The sequence below is a fragment of the Acomys minous genome, assembly GCF_964271855.1.
Source record: "Acomys minous genome assembly, chromosome: 3".
Taxonomy (NCBI): domain Eukaryota; kingdom Metazoa; phylum Chordata; class Mammalia; order Rodentia; family Muridae; genus Acomys; species Acomys minous.
This window is the reverse complement of record NC_140485.1, coordinates 76654659-76672107: the sequence shown is the minus strand read 5'-3', so window position 1 is coordinate 76672107 and position 17449 is coordinate 76654659. Positions and strand designations below refer to the sequence as shown.

Here is a 17449-nt window from a genome sequence, read left to right as displayed (position 1 = left end):
AGTCTTGCTTCTTAAGTTTTGTTTTGTCCTGTGTTATCATCCATCCCCAGGATGAATACATAAGGCCTGCTACAGACCCCGCCCCAAAAAACACATTTGAAAGAAAGGCTTGCCTGCCTGCCTGCCTTCCTTCCTTTCTTCCTTCCTTCCTTCCTTCTTCCTCCTTTTTCTTTGCTTTTTGTTTTAAGAGGGGCAGGGTCTTGTTTTGTAACCTTGGCTTGGAACTCACTGTGTAAATCAGGCTGTCCTGGGACTCACAGAGATCCGCCTTCCACCTGCGCCACGTGCCTCCTGAGCAGTGAGCCAGGGCTTACGGTCTCAGGTTCTCCGTAGTCTGTGCAGATCTCCAACTCATGATCCTCCTGCCTCAGCGCTCCCCCGCCCCCCCTTCCCCCCCCACAATCACAGGCATGTACCACGCCCTGCTCATTTGCAAGGCTTTTATTGACTACTGTGGAAGAGGCCTGAAAAGCTCCCCTTTCGCCCTTTCCTGACATTCCTCGCCAGCCTGCGCCCCTGTAGCCTCACCTGCTGCCCGCTTTCCCTCCTCAGTGTATCTTGGGGATCTTGTACCCACTCTGGGTGAGTCTCCAGGCCAGGACGCTGTGGACGGCAAGGAAAGGCGGCATGAGGGGGCGGGGCCATCCTGATAACACAGCCCCACCCTCCCCCTCTGCAGGTGGAGTTACTGGAGGCTGTCATAAACTACCTGATGCCCACACTGGTGCTGCCCAAGATCAACGGTGAGCAGCTTTGGAGAAACCCGATGGGTTTCAATCCTGGATCGCATAGGTGGGGTTGCCTGGCTGCAGGTCCCGGTTCACGGCCAGAGTTGTGAGGGCAGAGGATGGGGCCCTCAAATGACCTCAGATGACCTCAGACCCAGAAGGTCAGAGGACAAAGGGAACCACACGCCCTGGGCTCCTACTCTACTTTCATCCTTTACATAATCTATGCCTGTCTTACAGAAGCCTGTGAGGAGGCTGGGGAGTGGGGTGGGGGGGATTGGGGTTTGGGGGGATTGGGGGGGTTGCTGAGTGACATTTTCAGGGTGGCATAAAACATCTGTCCCCAACTGGGGTTCACGTCAGCATCCCCAAGACTGACCTACCCGAGTTCATCTTCATGGGAAAGATGGGTCTCTGAGGACTTCCTCAGGGATGACCAAAGCCACTCCAGATTACTAAACTATCTCCTGCGCTCAACTGCCTCAGTTCCACCTGGGTTTATGGGGTGCATGAGTTCCTCGCTCCAGATACTACCTGTTCCCAGCTTTATCTGCGACAGAGAGGGACTCCACGTACCCCATACCCCAACCTCGGGTTCAGAATCTATCTATGTAGCCCCTGGTTTCTCTCAGGTGTGACATAGACCAGTGGTGTGTCCCCTCAGAAGGGGAGAGGCTCACAACAGGTCCTTTATGTGGGCTGGGACGCTGATGGAGGACACGCAGGCAGGGCAGCCTTCCTTCCTGGCACACAATCCTGTGCCGGCCCCTTGCTGCACTTTCGCGTCTTTTGTCTCACACCACAGAGAGGCTGCACCGAGGCTTCCCTCTCCCTTTGCCGGCTGGGATCCATCTCAACAACGTCATGTTTCATTCCTACGAGGTAAGTCTCCAAGGTCTCTGGTCACCATATCAACCCATCACTGCAGAGCTCCCTGGAGGCCACCCCCTACCCCCTAGCTCTGCCTATCCCAACAATGTCCCTAGGACACTGAGGAGCTGGGGCTTAGAAAACGTGTGTGGCGTTAAATCAAGTCCACAGTCTAAACAGGCTCCCGGCTTTTCACACCATCGTTGCTTATTCGGCAAACATGGACTCGTCAAGAAAACACACGGTTCTTTTAGGCGACTCACCGTTCTTTTAAGTGAACGTTTAAGTGCCTGGTGTGAAATTATTTTACGAAGCTGCTGTAAAGAGAAGGCGGAAGGAAAGAGGCTTGGTCTGATCTGAGGCAAGACCACGTTCATTCATAGCTAGGGGGTTATCTTTGACACCCATGTGTTCTGTTGACCAAAATGCCCACAGGAGATGGGGCGCAGCCTCTCCGCAAGGGAAGCTGGGAAGTGTAGTCTTTCAGCAGGGCAGTAGCACCTGCTGCATGGCGCATGCCACTGATGCATGGGATACAGAGTTCTCTCTCAGCCTGTCCTGCAAGTGTGTGACACCCTCTGGTTTGCATACCTTCCTCTAAGTTTCCGGGCTCCTAGGATCCTGTGGCCTTTTCCTCAATGGTTTCATTCTCCCTTTACTGTTCTGTCCCCTCCTTGCATACCAACAAGCCCGTACCTTCCTCCCCTGGCATCTTCTCTTGGTATTACTGCCATTCTTGGCCACCCTCAGCAACTCCTCAGGCTCAGATGCCACCTCTGTACCGTCCAGTTTCCCACCACGGGACCAGCCTTCCTCTGTGTGGTACATGATGGCCACCTTCTTTCCTCAGTGTCTGCATCCCAAGTCCCTTTGTCCCTACACATCCCCCAGCAAACCCAAAACTCCATAGTGAAGCCCTCGCTGGGCCCCGAGTTCCCACTTCCATTGACAGCTTGCCTTTCTAACATGTGGTACTTATGAGAAAATTTCTTTGTCACCAAATCCATCACTCTAATGCAGTGATTCTCAAGTTGTGGGTCACAACCCCTTTGAAGGTTAAACGACCCTATCACAGGGGTCACATATATAGCCTGCATTTCAGGTATTTATATTAAAATTCATGACTGTAGCAAAATTACAGTTATGAAGTAACAACAAACAATTTTTGTTGTTTTGTTTTGTTGTTTTGTTTTTGTTTTTTGTTTTTTGTTTTTTTTTTGAGACAGGATTTCTCTGTGTAGCCCTGGCTGTCTTGGAACTCTCTCTGTAGACCAGGCTGGCCTCAAACTCAGAGATCTACCTGCCTCTGCCTCCCAAAGTCCTGGGATTAAAGGCGTGGGGTGTGCCACCATGCCCGGCAACAATGAAGCAATGATATAGTTGGGGGCGTCACCACAACATGAGGAATGTGTTAAGGGGTCACAGCAGTAGGAAGGCTGAGAACCACTGCTCTAACATCTGGTGTCAGTCAACCCCAGCTCTGTAGACCAGGGAGCTGCTAAAGATGAGACTGGAAAACAGGCAGTCGATCAGACAGATCGGCTCCCAGCCTCCCAGCATCTCTGTTGCTGAGTTTTATCAAGGTCATCCTTAAAAAACAAAACAACAACAACAACAAAAAACTAAAACTAAAACTAAAACCTGGCAGAATTTAATTTCATCACTTAGAAACATAGCGAAGGGCACTCCGGCTAGGGAGTAATTTTTCAGCCTTGATTGGAACCAGGTCTTTGGAGCTGCTGCAAGGCGGGGATGACACATAGAGGCCCCCAAGGCAGCCAAGAGAACACCTACCGGGGAAGCTGCTGACAGGTTGTCCAGTTGTCCCTGAAGCCACACAGACGCACTGGTGACACCCTAGGGTCCCGCTGACTCCTGCCTTTCTCAATTAGACTGACCTTACCCTGCCCCCATCTTGGGGCAGGCCCCAAGTTTTCTTTTTAAAATATGTGTATGTGTTGGGGGGGGGGGCTTGCATGCTTATGTGTCCATGTATTTGAATGTATACGGATGCAGGTGAACGTGGATGTGAACATGTGCATGTGCGCATGCCTGTGGAGGCCAGAGGTGGCCTCACGCATCACTCTCCACCTTATGGATTGAGACATAGTTTCTCAGCCATGTTCCCTTCTTAAAACCCCAACCCGGCAGCAAGGGTGTGTTTCAGCTAATGGTGTCCGTTTCTCCCTAGAATTTCCTGGTGCTTGAAGCAGATGTCTACGGGACCTGAGGTCACCGTAGGCCCTGGGGCCAGGGAGTTCTGCAGCTGCTCCCGAGGGGCCACCACACTCACGTTCCCGGAATCCTTTAGTCTTTGGCCTTGGCCCCCAGCGCCCCCTTCCCCGCCCTTGCTCGCTTCCCAGAGCTCAGCTCAAGCCAATGGAAGTTGAGCACGGAAAAGCGGGAGATCTGTGTGCCAGGGCGCCACGCCTCTTTCAGCACAGCTCCTCCAATATTGGCATTTCCGCTGGAACTGTGATATCACTTTGGGCTTTACGAAAACATCCGGGGTTTTTTTTCCTCCTGTGGATTCTGTGTGCTGGCGTGGCTTTTTGTCCATTCGTTAATGCACTCCCCGGCTGTGGCCAGCATGGCCTGCAGCACTTGTGCTCTTGAGTCCTGTACACCCACATTAACACAAAGCTCCACCGTTCCAAGCGTCCTTTGGGGCTTTAATCGGTAGGGATGAGCTGGGCTGTTGTTCCTGAGATTACCACACAGGGTCGCTGTTGTGTAACGCTCCTGTACAGCCTATTGTCTCCTGCGACCAATGTTGAGACTGTTGTTCCTCACTGCCACCTAGTGGCGCTATTGAACACATGACCCCAAACAGCTGGTGGTCCTTGCCCCTGTGCCCCAGCAAGACCCAGGCCCGGGTATGCAGCTCTTACTTACTGTAATCAGTATACCTCACACTCTTCAGGCCCTGGTGTGGGAACTGTCAGTCCCAGGCTCCCCAGGTGGGGTGTGAGATCCCGTTGGGGGAGGCGGGGGACTTTAGACCATTTCCTTCCTCTAGATGTCTGGTGGGACTGCCCACATCTGTTAGATACAATTTGCACAGATCAAGTGTCCCCGAGGCCTCTCTGGGCTGGGGACCTTTGGTGTGAGAGCAGGATGGTGACCAAGGGACACATCTGAAGATTGAAGCAGGCTGCGTGGCCCAGGTGCCACGGTCCGTTTAGGTTTTAAAATGGTGTTTGAGTGACATCTGAAAGCTTTGGAAAGGCAGAAGTGGAATCGAGTGACTAAAGTTTGGGATTCAGACTTCACGCAGGCCGAAGTGGGAAGAAGCAGAGTAAGCGAGCGGGCTTCCTAAAGAAGGTCGCACACACCTGCGGAAGTCATGACTGGGGTTCGAGGGCCACTGATCCCACCCCACGGGTGCCAGCCCAGCCCAGCCGAGGAGGCTCTCGTTCAGTCTTCAGCACACTCTCTCTCCCTCATTCTGGGACTCATTTCACAGCCAATCACAAGCCCTGCTTGTAGCAAAGTTGGGGCTCCCACACTTCTGCCCTCAGCCCGTGAGCATTCAGTTCACTCCAGACGACAAAGCTGTCTGGGGGCTTGGCACGTCTAAGGACTTCTGGATTCGGTTGCCTTGGTCACACACTATAAAAAGGCACCAAGGCTCAGGAAACACAAGTTCTTTCTCTAATTTGTCCACCAGGGGGGGTGTGCTCCTGTTTTTATTTGCCGATGACTAGTGGAGAACCTGGCTTAGGAGCAGAGGGCAGCCAGGGAGGCTAGAAGGAAGGAAGCCTGGTCTCAAAAGCTAAGGGAAGCCCTTGGAGGGTTTTGAGAACACTCACTGCTCTTGCAGAGGACCAGAGTTCGGTTCCCATCAGACTGTTAGCCACAGATGATCCAAAACCCTCTTCTGACCTCTGTGGGTACCTGAATGCTTGTACACAGGCCCCACATACTGACATCCCATCCCTACAACATAAAAAGAGACAATTTTTATTCAAGACACGACTTAACTTTTTTTTTTAAGTCTCTCCCTGGGCTGCTGTGGAAACATCCATTACACACAGAGTCACGGCCCTCCGCTGCCTTTACCCTCTCTCGATGAGAGAGTTCTCATGTCCTCCTGAACTTTCTGCCAACTTTCTGGGCCCTACATGGGCAGGTGGAGCAGACAGTTCCCTCAAGAGCATCTCCTCTCTAGTGTTAGGGGATAAAAAAAACAGCAGCATGGGGTCTGGATTGGAGCCACGGTCCCCAACGACCCAGACCAGGCCATCTGCAAAGTTGCTGTGTGAGCCATTCCTCCTTCAGGCAGGGACTTCCTCGTACAAATTACCACCAGCGTGCCCTAAATTCCTTCTGGGATTGAAAAGGCTCTAAAACTAAATGGTGATGTGGTTGAGGCACTCTGCGCCCGACCGAAGGAGCCCAGTCTGCCTGCTTTGCGTGGGTGAATGTTACAGCCATATGTTAATGCTATCAAACTAATTGGATTAATAAACACTTAGGAGGCCCGTAAAGTGCATCTCGGGTGTTTCCAGAAAGGATTAGATCATGGCAGGATCTGACCTAGTGGATGGATTCAGACTCTGATGTGGGGGGAGGGGGGCATGGTGGAAGGGTAGGAGATGAGACCTGGCTGGAGGAGGCAGGTCACCGGAAACAAGTCTTCGAGGCTCCTTCCCTGGCCCTTCCTACAACCATCTTTCTCGGCTTCCTGCCCACCATGACGCCAGCTGCTCTGTTCCGCCACACCCTCCCTGCCAAGATGGATGGACTGACACCTTTAAAACCGTGGGCCAAATTAAACCACCCCTCCCTTCATCTGTTCAGATCAGGTGGTTCATCACCAGGATGCCAAACCCATACAGTAAAATGTAACGTCAAAGGGTTTTTTTTGTTTTTTGTTTTTTTAAATTAAAAGGCAAAAGGGAGTCAGGCACTATCTGCTGATTTATGACAGGTGAGGAGAGGCGCCCTGAGGGGAGAGAGGGTGAGGTGGCCCACAGAAAGCCAGCCCCTGTCTTGCTATTTTGCCACCTGACTCTTCATCCCGTTAGATCCTCTCAGCAATGCCCAAGGTAGATGGGGCACCTCATGTTCTAGAAGAGTCTCCACTGAGGTCATGAGGCATGGGCCCTGGCCATGGAGTTCCTGGGCCAGGTTTCAAACACCAACCCAGTGGTTCCTCCCCCACTCCATCCCCCAGGCTGGGTGACTTCACAAATGTCAATTAGCTCTTGAGGCCTCTTTTGTCTTTGAAAACAGGAGGTAAAATCCTGACCTGTGTCTCAGATGAGGCTGCTGGGAGGAGCCTGGGTGCCGCTGATAAGCTCGGTGGATGGAACTAAGAGCCTGAGCTGTGGCCCCAGGCACCTTGGGTTCAAAGGTTCAAATCCCAGCTCTGCCACCTGCCAGCTGTGTGACCTCAGGCAGTTTATTTGATTCTGCTCTTGAGTTCTTGCGGATACAGTTTACATCCCACTGCAGAATCTCAGCTTACCACTGCCTGTCACAAACTAGGTGCCAAGAAATATTTAAATTACTTTGGAGTCATCCCACATCTGACTGCCCTAAAGCCACAGTATATGTGTGTGTGTGTGTGTGTGTGTGTGTGTGTGTGTGTGTGTGTGTGTGCGTGCGTGCAGTGCAGTGCCTAGGCTGGCTTGTCCTTGCTGGCTCAGGAACTGCTTACATGTGACAGTGTGGACCTCCTCCTGCACCATGAAAAGTAAGGGCTGTCTGAATTCAGGAAAGGAACTCTGTGATCCAAGTGTGGACAAATGTTAAAGAACCTGTTCTTGCTGGGAATTTCCTGGAGGCCACTGCTGGGTATTGAGGTGCTCCTGACTGCCGTGAGGGCTGTGTGTCTCTGTGGCCACCTCTGTCCCAGGACCTCCCAATACTCCTCACAGGTAACACAGTCTCCAATCCAAAGAGATCATCTCTGATGTTATTAGTATTATTTTATAAATTGGCATGACTCAAGGTCTGCGCACGTGCAGAATGCCTGTGAATGGGCCACAGTGTGTGCGTGTGTGCATGTGTGCGGGCAAGTGCGTGCGTGCATGTGTGTGTGTGTGTGTGTGTGTGTGTGTGTGTGTGTGTGTGTGTATCTGTAGGTGATTGTGCTGAGGGACTGCCTCAGCAGTCCATGCCCCAAAGCACCCCACAGAGAGCAGAGCTGTGGTGCTCCTGACATCATTGCTTTCCAAGAGGGGCCCACGTTCTGAGGAGTGTGGGAGCCAGTGTGGAAAACAGCAAAGAGCATGGCAGAACCCAGGCATGTGGGGTGGCTGGGATTGGGGGCTGGGAGCAGCATACCTCTTCTCATTTTCCAGGCGGAAGCAGCATGAAGTGGCTCAGGGCTAGACTTGACATTTGCATGAACTCTGAGTGGTCTGCCACAAGCCACACAGGTTGAAGCCACTGTCCCAGGCCCCAGCCTCCTCCACTAGGGGGTCAGAAAGGAGTCTCAAGTGCCCTGGGAGTAGGGATGGCCCAGGATTTGGGCTTCATTGCCTTTTTCTCAATTACTCTTTCCTCACTGCATTCCTCTCACTGCCCTTCCATGCCTCCTCAGCAAACCCAGCCACAACAGATGCAGCAGTGTCACCTCGTCACCTCTTTCAAGCCCTCCCTAGTGCCCCCTGGGTCTTCTAGCAGAGCCCAATTGCTGGGATTTTTTAACATTTCTGTCTTCAGTGGTTACTGCTCCCAAAAGGCCAGCTAAGCCTTATGGAAAAGCTTGAGAGCTCTGCCACCAAGGGTACCCAGATCCAGAAGCAAGGCCCAGGGGCAGCCAGCTGTCGTCAGAATCCAGGCAGGAAACCAGAGAGGAGGTGCTGTTACAGAGTGAGGCACAGGCTCAGGCGTTCTAGCCAAGATGAGCATTCTGGAAGCAGCAGAGAGAAAGCAGGTGTCTAAGGTCAAGCAGGAGTGTGATCACACCAGATAAGAAAAAAAAAAGTGACCCCTACCAGAACTATGGTCCAGAAGTGCCCTGACCTCTGACCTCTGACCTCTGACCTCCTGTGCTCTGTCCTCTGGCTGAGTCCAGGTTCAGATGAGGAAACTAAGCCATAAAGAACACAAAGCTAGGTCTTAGGCACAGAGACCATAACATTCATGTAATGTTCGTCTTTCAACCATTTTCTACTGTGAATTCTGCAGGTACCGTGAAGTCCCAACCATGAGGAGAGAGAGAGAGAGAGAGAGAGAGAGAGAGAGAGAGAGAAGCACTTTCCCATCAGAGAGCTGAGTGTGTGGCTACCATTTGGGGGACGGCCTACTGGAGACAGATGGCTTCAGGGTCTTACCAGCACCAGCCAGCATCAGGGCCACATGCTCCCCAAGGTCTCTGATGAATCTTGGAACAACAGTAGGGACCTAAGCCAGAAAGGTCATTAGTGTGGGTGGGGCAGGGAGTCCAGACCTGGGACAATGGCACACTGCCTGGCAGCTCTAAGTCAAAAGGCCATTGCTGTGGGAATTTCCCATTCCTGCAAACATCTCCTAGCTGGGAAAATCCTCAAACCACCTGAAATAGGGAAAAAAACCGAATTCCCATGCCTGCCAAGCTGCCACTTTCCAGACTGTCCTCCTCTCCCCACTAAGCTGCAAAGGCCAGGAGAGTCTTCCGTCCAATGCCAACACTTTACACAGGGAATTGAGACCTGAGGGGAAAAAGGCTGCCCAAGGAAACAAGCAAGGAGCTGGCCATGGTAGCAATACACCGCTCTGGCCAGGTGGCCAGGTGGCCAGGTTCGGGAGTAGCAGAGGCTCCCTGGGGACCCTGAGGACGTCCCTATGAGCTCTGTTCTTGTCCCCAGCCTTTGTCCCTGTTGTTGGGACCACTCTTCTTATGCTGGCATGTCACCTCAAATAGGCCTCCCTTGACAAGTGTTTGGGGATGGAACTCCACAGCCCTGGGTTCAGGACCTGGCAGTAGCCACATGCTACATAGTTTACCCACCAGAGATTAGAATGCATACCCTAGAGGGTGGGGCGGGCACAGGGAAGAATGCCAGCTTGACCAACAAGGGTCTGGCATACATAGACCATCGATAAACACAGCTTCCTTCTCATTCCCATAATGCTTAGCAGTAGCCACATGGTAAAAGAAATACCTGGGAATAACCAGCTTTGGGGCTGGACCAGGGACAAAGCCCCTCGCCCCCATAACCCTCTGACCCTGTGACAAAGACAAAGTGGTAAATGGAGCAGACAGTCCTGAGCTGTGGGAGTGTGCTGCGTGTGCACACTTTACCCCAGTGCCTTCTTCAGTCCTTCCTATGGACCATGACACTCACACTGTTATTCCTTCCACATTCAGCCTGTTAAGATTCCTGAGGCACCCCCAAGTCCATGGCAAGTAAATAGGCTCCACTTTTAAATTTTTTAATTATTGTGTGTATGGTTGGTTTTTTCCTGCATGCATGCCTTGTGCACCACGTGTATGTGGTGTGTGAAGAGGCCAGAAAAGACCACTGGATCTCCCTGGGGCTGGTGTTACAGATGACTGTGAGCTGCCAAGTGGGTGCTGGGAATGGAACCCGGGTCCTCTGGAAGAGCAGCCAATGCTCTTAATCGCTGAGCCATCACTTCAGCACCAGACTCCATGCTTTTGATGAAGAGCACCAGAGAATCTGCAAAACGTGTTTCTAAGTGACCACAGTTACCATAGAGCTGAGTGTGGTTAATGCCATGCTGGGGAAGATGCAAGGGATTCTGGGAAACATGGGAGTGATCAGGGAAGGGTTCCTGGAGCCAAGGGTGGAACAAAGTTTATAATTACTGGAAATAATGGGCAAAAGCTGAAAACACAGGACCATCCCTACTGTAAATTGTGTTTCCTGCTATGGAATTTTATTAGCTTTACTTAGTGCAAACATTTATTTCTAGGACACATCTCAGTACCCAGTAGAATACAAAGTTAAATGTCGTCTGTATGCTGGGAGAGCACTCTACCACAGAGTTATGACCTCAGGCCCCAATCCTACCCACTAGGCAAAAGCAACTCCTCATAACTCCTTGATAATTTTGATTTTGATCAAAGACATAGGACCTTACAATACTGGAAATAACACTTCCCGCTTATTTCTGTGCCGTTGTGCCAACTTCCCCGACTCTTGGTTGCTGGTCCTTGGGAGATGAGAGCTGGTGGGTGGGAAATCAGGTGGATGGTGAGGGAACTGCTCCCTCTCAACGCTTCAACATGCAGGACCTGGGGTCACAGAGGCTTCATAGGGAGAGAAAAGACTAGACAGTGGCCAGGAAGGTTCCCTGCTTCCTGGGGTCTTCACAGGAAGTTAGTCTTTCTTGTTTTCCCCTTACTCTCTGGCTATGGAGTGCTGCGACTTTGGCCTCCTGGGGCTCGTTCCTGCTTCCTCACACCCAGGCACGGGGCTTTGTGCATGCTGCCTTAGTACTGTACCACAGAGCCACGCCTCCTGCTTTCTCTTCACACACGTAGGACTTTTCTGTGTTAGCCCTCTAGGCAGTTTGGGGCGGGTGTTAGTTTATACTCAGAATGAAAGACTAAAGAGGGCAGGCACTGCATGTTCTGATGTCTGTGAGAGTGAGGATCCCCCATGGTCTAATGTTGTGTAATAGTCCCCATGCTCTGATGTCATGTGGGGGTCACCATACTCTGATGTCATGTGAAGGTCCCCATACTCTGAGGTCATGTGAAGGTCCCCATACTCTGAGGTCATGTGAAGGTCCCCATACTCTAAGGTCATGGGAAGGTCCCCATACTCGAGGTCATGGGAAGGTCCCCATACTCTGAGGTCATGTGAGGGTCCCCCTACTCTGATGTCATGTGAAGGTCCCCATACTCTGAGGTCATGTGAAGGTCCCCATACTCTGAGGTCATGTGAAGGTCCCCATACTCTAAGGTCATGGGAAGGTCCCCATACTCAAGGTCATGGGAAGGTCCCCATACTCTGAGGTCATGTGAGGGTCCCCCTACTCTGATGTCATGTGAAGGTCCCCATACTCTGAGGTCATGTGAAGGTCCCCATACTCTGAGGTCATGTGAAGGTCCCCATACTCTGAGGTCATGGGAAGGTCCCCATACTCTGAGGTCATGGGAAGGTCCCCATACTCTGAGGTCATGGGAAGGTCCCCATACTCTGAGGTCATGTGAAGGTCCCCATACTCTGAGGTCATGTGAAGGTCCCCATCCTCTGAGGTCATGTGAAGGTCCCCATACTCTGAGGTCATGTGAAGGTCCCCATACTCTGAGGTCATGGGAAGGTCCCCATACTCTGAGGTCATGTAAGGGTCCCCATACTCTGATGTCATGTGAAAGTCCCCATACTCTGAGGTCATGTGAGGGTACCCATACTCTGATGTCATGCGATGGTCCCCCATGCTCTGATGTCATGTGAGGGTCCCCATACTCTGAGGTCATGTGATGGTCCCCCATGCTCTGAGGTCATGTGAGGGTACCCATACTCTGATGTCATGCGATGGTCCCCCATGCTCTGATGTCATGTGAGGGTCCCCATACTCTGAGGTCATGTGATGGTCCCCCATGCTCTAAGGTCATGAGATGGTCCCCCATGCTCTGATGTCATGTGAGAGTACCCATACTTTGAGGTCATGTGATGGTCCCCATGCTCTGATGTCATGCGATGGTCCCTTTATTCTGTAAATCTTACAGTGCTCAGCAGTTAACATCTTTATCATAAGCTGCATTTAGAATGCTGGTGATGGGGAAATGGAAACGACTTGAAGAGGATCAAGAGTTCAAGACCAACCTGGGCTACATAGGAAGACCCTCAATCTCCAAAAAACACACAAACACAAGAATGTTCTAGAATGCAGGAAAACAGGAAGAACATCGTAATCTTTACAAAGGATAAAAGAAGGAAAGGATGGCACTGCCAAGTCCAGCTCCCAGAGGAGTGGCACCATTACAATCTAGCTTGAAACGACTGTGTTAAAATCTGCGTGGCCAGTCCCCTTTCCCTGACATCTTAGCCGGGCCTCACTCCTCCGCCTGGGTCATGCAATGCAGCTGCTGACGCATTCATGCATGGTCTGGCTTCATTATACACAGCCGGATCCAGAAGGGCTGTTGCTAGGGTCATAGGGCAGGAGGCTCTTTTGAGAGCTTTTGGGTAGTGTTTGGTTTGGCTTGGCGCTGGAAATTAATGTTTGAAGATTTGCCAAGCTGCTGTCCAGACAGTTATGCCACAGCAGGGCTGGGAGGAGAGGTGGTTATTTAAACAGAGTTAGAAAAAAAAAAAAAGAATCCAGCTGGAGCCACACCTACTTTTCCTTCCTGCTTTCATGTGTTAGGCTGTGACCTTGAGTGAACCTCAGTTTCCTGCCTGTGACACCAGGCTTTCCTAGCAGAGAGGTCAAGAAACTGGCTGACGCCAGGCAGAACCTCCAGAGAGTGTGGGGTCCCCCACCCCCTCTGCAGGGGAGAGTGGGCGTGGCTTACCCCTTGGCACCAGGCCCACCCTGCTAACCTGAGCAGTGCTAGCAGCCAGCCAGCCACAGTTGTGCAGTTGTGTCGCAAGCAGGTTCCAGTCCACGGGCCTCCCTTTCCCGCTTCCAGGAGCCCGCCCTCCCTCAAGCACCGCCCCCAGCCCTGGCCCCTGGCTACTTAAGGACTCCAGAGCCAGCCCACATTGTCACAGTCCCCACTCACCTACGGAGCATCCAAGATGGAGGCTGGAACTGGGCCTCTGCTCTCTACACTACTGGGGCTGCTGCTCTTGTCCATGCCTGGGACTCGGGGTGTCAACCCCGCCCTGGTGGCCAGGATCACCGACAAGGGCTTGGAGTACGGTAAGAAGCCATACTGTAGGCTGGCCTAGGAGACAAGACACCGGGCACAGCAAGGACGTGGAGGTCGTTTGTTTCTCTGGTAGGGAGCCTGCTCTGTGTGTCGTGTGGTCATAGCTGTGATTCTAGCCTTGTCACTCACCAGACAGGGAGGAAAACTTGCGTCCCAGAATCTGAAGTAGGGTGTGTAAGTAAGAAAAAGGCAGCTAGCCGTGGGCAGAAGAGTTGTATCGAGAAGGCAAATAGCAAGAAAGTGCTCCATAAACAGCCCCACCCAGGGGCCTGGGACGGTCCTTCCGGATGAGTCTTGGTGGAGTTTGAAAACATGACCTAAAACCACAAGTCATAGCTGGAGGGGGCAGTTAGAGACTAGGAGGGATCAACGAAGGCTGACTCAGGGATGAGATGTGCCAAGTCCGGATCTGGGTGGTGGCAATGCGACTTACCAAACATTAAAACTTACTGCTGGTGGGCAATGGTGGCCCATGCCTATAATCCCAGCACTCGGGAGGCAGAGGCAGGTGAATCTCTGTGAGTTCAAGGCCAGCCTGGTATATAGAGTAAGTTCCAAGACAGCCAGGGCTAAAACACAGAAACCCTGTTTCAAAAATCAACTTATTGCTGGGTACCTTCAAGATGAGCGTTCCTCAGGCACCTTTATGCACGATGCTCCCAGCTTTTTTTTTCCTTTGTTGTTTGTTTGTTTGTTTGTTTGTTTGTTTTGTTTTGTTTTTACAAGACAGGGTTTCTCTGTGCAACATCCCTGGCTGTCCTAGACTTTCTCTGTAGATCAGGCTGGCCTTGAATTCACAGAAATCCACCTGCTTTTGTCTTTGCCTCTGCCTCTGCCCCCTAAGTGCTGAGATTACAGGTATGCACCACCATGCTGGGCTTTTTTCTCCCCATTTATTGCAGTACTGGGAATTGAACCCAGGACCTTGCACAGGATAGGCAGGTACTCCACCACAGGGCTACGGTCACATCCATACCTTTTCTTTCTCATTTTTGAATTTTGGACAGCAACTCACTAAGTTACCCAGGTTGGCTTTGAACTCATTCTATATAACTCAGGTAGGCCTTGAACTTGTGACTCTTCTGCCTCAGCCTCCCAAAGTAGCCTGGGTTACAGTTCTTTATCACCAGACTTGACTCAACTTTACAGACTGGGAAAAAAGTATTTGACAAGATGCTGAGATAACTGACACAGAATTACCATGTCCAAGGGGTGAGGGAGCTGGGATGTTTGTCTAGCCCAGACACGTCACTTCTGCAGAACCTCCATTACCTTATCTAATGGGCATCATAACAGTCCCTCAGCTGGGTAGGGATGTTGGGATCTAAAACAGGCTATGGACAGAGGGTAAAAATCAGGGAGGGCTTCCAGGAGGAGGTAAAGAAGAGACAGCAATAAGAATTAGCCGGGGACAAAGGGTGGCATTCCATCAGAAAGATCCTGCTGTGTATACCCTAAAGAGGTCACAATGGAAAAGGCGAAAATGGAAGTCACTGGTGACCTGTGTGCACTGCCAGGCTGGGGGAAGACTTTTGGGACCCTCTCCTGCCAGAACACACAGTAGGACCACTAACTGCATTTGTTTGGGAACCCTGAGTCAGGAACATCTGTCTTCTGCCCTTTTAACTGGGGAATATGTGCTGTGTGTGCATCCAGTGCTCTGAAGTTGGGGGTTTTGGTCCTTTCCACACTTTTAGTAATGTTAATCCCCTTTTGCTGTTCTGGGCATTTTCCTGAGCCCCTGCTGTCTGGCAGCCACAAGCTGTAAGTGCCTCTTCCGCTCTAGGCTGTCACTGGTTTGACAGGTTGGTCTCCATCAAGCCCATGAGGAAGGTGTCATTGTTCTTGACAGAGTAGAGGAAGTGAAGTTTGGGCTCTTGTTCAAAGCCATTTGGATAGAAAAAATATCACAGCCAGATTCTCACCCTGAAATCATTCCACACAGACCAGGTGCCAGGGAGGACAAAAAAGAGGGCCACACCCCAGGCACTCACACACCTCTTCTGGTCATGTTGTTAGTAAAGGCTTCTTTGTTCTCTTCTGTAAAATGGGCGCAAGCCTAACCACCCTGCATGACGTACAGGTGCTCTCCCCACTTCTGTGCCGCCTGTGCTGTAATTATCGTCAGTAAGGAAGCCAGCCTCTTTAGCCAGGGATGCTGGAGTCACTGAAGAATTCAGAGGACAGAGGGGAGGTGGGGTGGCCAGGCTGACCCCAGCTTTTCCTTGTCTGCAGCGGCCAAGGAGGGACTGTTGATTCTGCAGAGAGAGCTGCTCAAGATCACACTGCCTGACTTCACCGGGGACTTCAAGATCAAGGCTGTGGGCCGTGGGCGTTACGAGTTTCATAGGTGACTGGGGAAGGGACAGAGGCCAGGAGCAGGTAACCTCTTAGGTCAGGCAGTGGAGGTTCAGAGGGGCCTTCTTGGAGGGAGCTGGGTCCCTGCACTCAACACACAGCAGTGTTAATGCCTCCTGGGTGTGTGGCCTGAGCAATGGAGCTGCTGCTGCTGCTCTTTTCTCCCTTAGAGGGCTAATTCAGGATCTGGCCATTTCGAGTGGCCTGGAAGGGAAGACAGGTTTAGAACTTAAAACGAAGTATCCTGAACCCTAACAATGCCTTTTGTGGGTGAAGCAGTCAGGGAAGGCTTCCCAGAGGAGGGGGTACCTAAGCTGAGGCTTTAAGGTTTTACTAGATGTAAGTGGCTCATTTTTTTTTAAGGTATGAAAGATGGACATCAAAGATGGGAGCCAAGCTTGCAGCTTATAAATGCCCTCTTTGCTTAGTGCTCCCTTCTTTTATTATTTTTGTTAGTGCACATTTATTAAGCTTACTTGGTACAGACTACTGTGTACCACTCTCCCAAAAAAACCAACTGATCTATTGTTTCCCATGGACAGCTCTGGTCCCTTCTAGTCTCCTCTGAGGGTTATCTCAGGCTTTCTTAACTCTGGCCCCTTCCCTGGGCATGAGGAAGGCAAGGTTGGAGGAAGGATCTGCCATCTGACAGTTTATCTATGGGCTCTGACCACAGGCCACTGAGGTTCACGGGGCCCAATCCTGTGTGCCTATAAGCCATTAAACTCCGTCCTCAGAGTCCCCCGTGAAAAGGGGGGCAAGCACGGCACCATCCTGTTGCAGGGCCCCAGTGACATCAAGAGGGTTGTCTGAGCCGTGCCTGGCCTAGGGAGAACTCTGAAAGCCGGGAGCCTGGTGCCATACTAGGCAAGGCTGTGAAGGAGGATCCTTGGCAGCTGGATACGTGACGCCTCTCTCCTATCTCCCTGCAGCCTGGAGGTCCAGAACTGTGAGCTGCGTGGCTCCTCCTTGAAGCCCCTCCCAGGCCAGGGCCTGAGTCTTGCCATCTCTGACGCTTCCATCGGGGTCCGAGGCAAGTGGAAAGCACGCAAGGCCTTCGTGTAAGTTAAGTTCCGTCTGCCTTTGGGCCCACGGTCTTGGCCTTTGCTGCTTCTTCTTGGGTCACTAGAAAGACCACATTGGCGGACAGACAGGTGTAACCCAGGCCACAGCGGGGACCAGAGTGCAGGTCCCAAGCCTCTCTCTCTCTAGGTTCCTCATCTTCTAAGGGGTCAGGCCTGCTTCCCCTAAGGGATTTGAGTGATTTAAATGAGACCACATGGCCCTTTCCTGGTTTCTTTCCCACACACATATCTAGACCCCAAGGCCAGGACCTCCCACGAGCTAGAGCTGTCTTTAGGACTTGGCTTTCCAAATGTCCTCTCCCTCAGAGATAGGCAAAGACCAGGAGCTGTAAACTTTGGGACAGTTGGAGCCCATGGAACAGGAAGTCCTTCAGAGTCCCCCAGCTCAGCCTGCTCACCCCTCCTTCCGATGTCCTGCATCAAGCAAGGGCTATTTGGGGTCACCAGCATTCAAGTCCCTGGATGGGGCAGCCCCATGAAATACACATGGGTGACTTAATGTCAAAGGTCAAGATGAAGCCCCCACCCCCACCCCGCCTGGCCTGTCTCCTCAGCTTGCAGGTGGTGTGTGCTTCCACATTCCCATGTGGGCTCTGGACAGCAATGAGCTCTTCTTTTCT

At 51.8% G+C, this 17449-nt stretch overlaps 2 protein-coding genes across 3 annotated transcripts in view; both read left to right on the top strand.

Moving 5' to 3' along the window:
• The window catches only part of BPI (bactericidal permeability increasing protein), a 28078-nt gene extending 23933 nt beyond the window's left edge, over window positions 1–4145 (top strand). For both annotated transcript variants that reach the window (XM_084776991.1, XM_084776990.1), the window contains 3 exons: window positions 680–743; window positions 1534–1610; window positions 3790–4145. In XM_084776991.1, the coding sequence (XP_084633117.1) occupies window positions 680–743; window positions 1534–1610; window positions 3790–3828 (180 nt within the window). In that variant the 3' untranslated portion in view covers window positions 3829–4145. The remainder of the gene's footprint in view (window positions 1–679; window positions 744–1533; window positions 1611–3789) is intronic.
• An 8981-nt stretch (window positions 4146–13126) lies between these two features.
• The window catches only part of LBP (lipopolysaccharide binding protein), a 28479-nt gene continuing 24156 nt past the window's right edge, over window positions 13127–17449 (top strand). Inside the window, exons 1-3 of the mRNA XM_084776773.1 lie at window positions 13127–13376; window positions 15622–15736; window positions 16677–16805. Coding sequence (XP_084632899.1) covers window positions 13253–13376; window positions 15622–15736; window positions 16677–16805 — 368 coding nt within the window. The 5' untranslated portion in view covers window positions 13127–13252. The remainder of the gene's footprint in view (window positions 13377–15621; window positions 15737–16676; window positions 16806–17449) is intronic.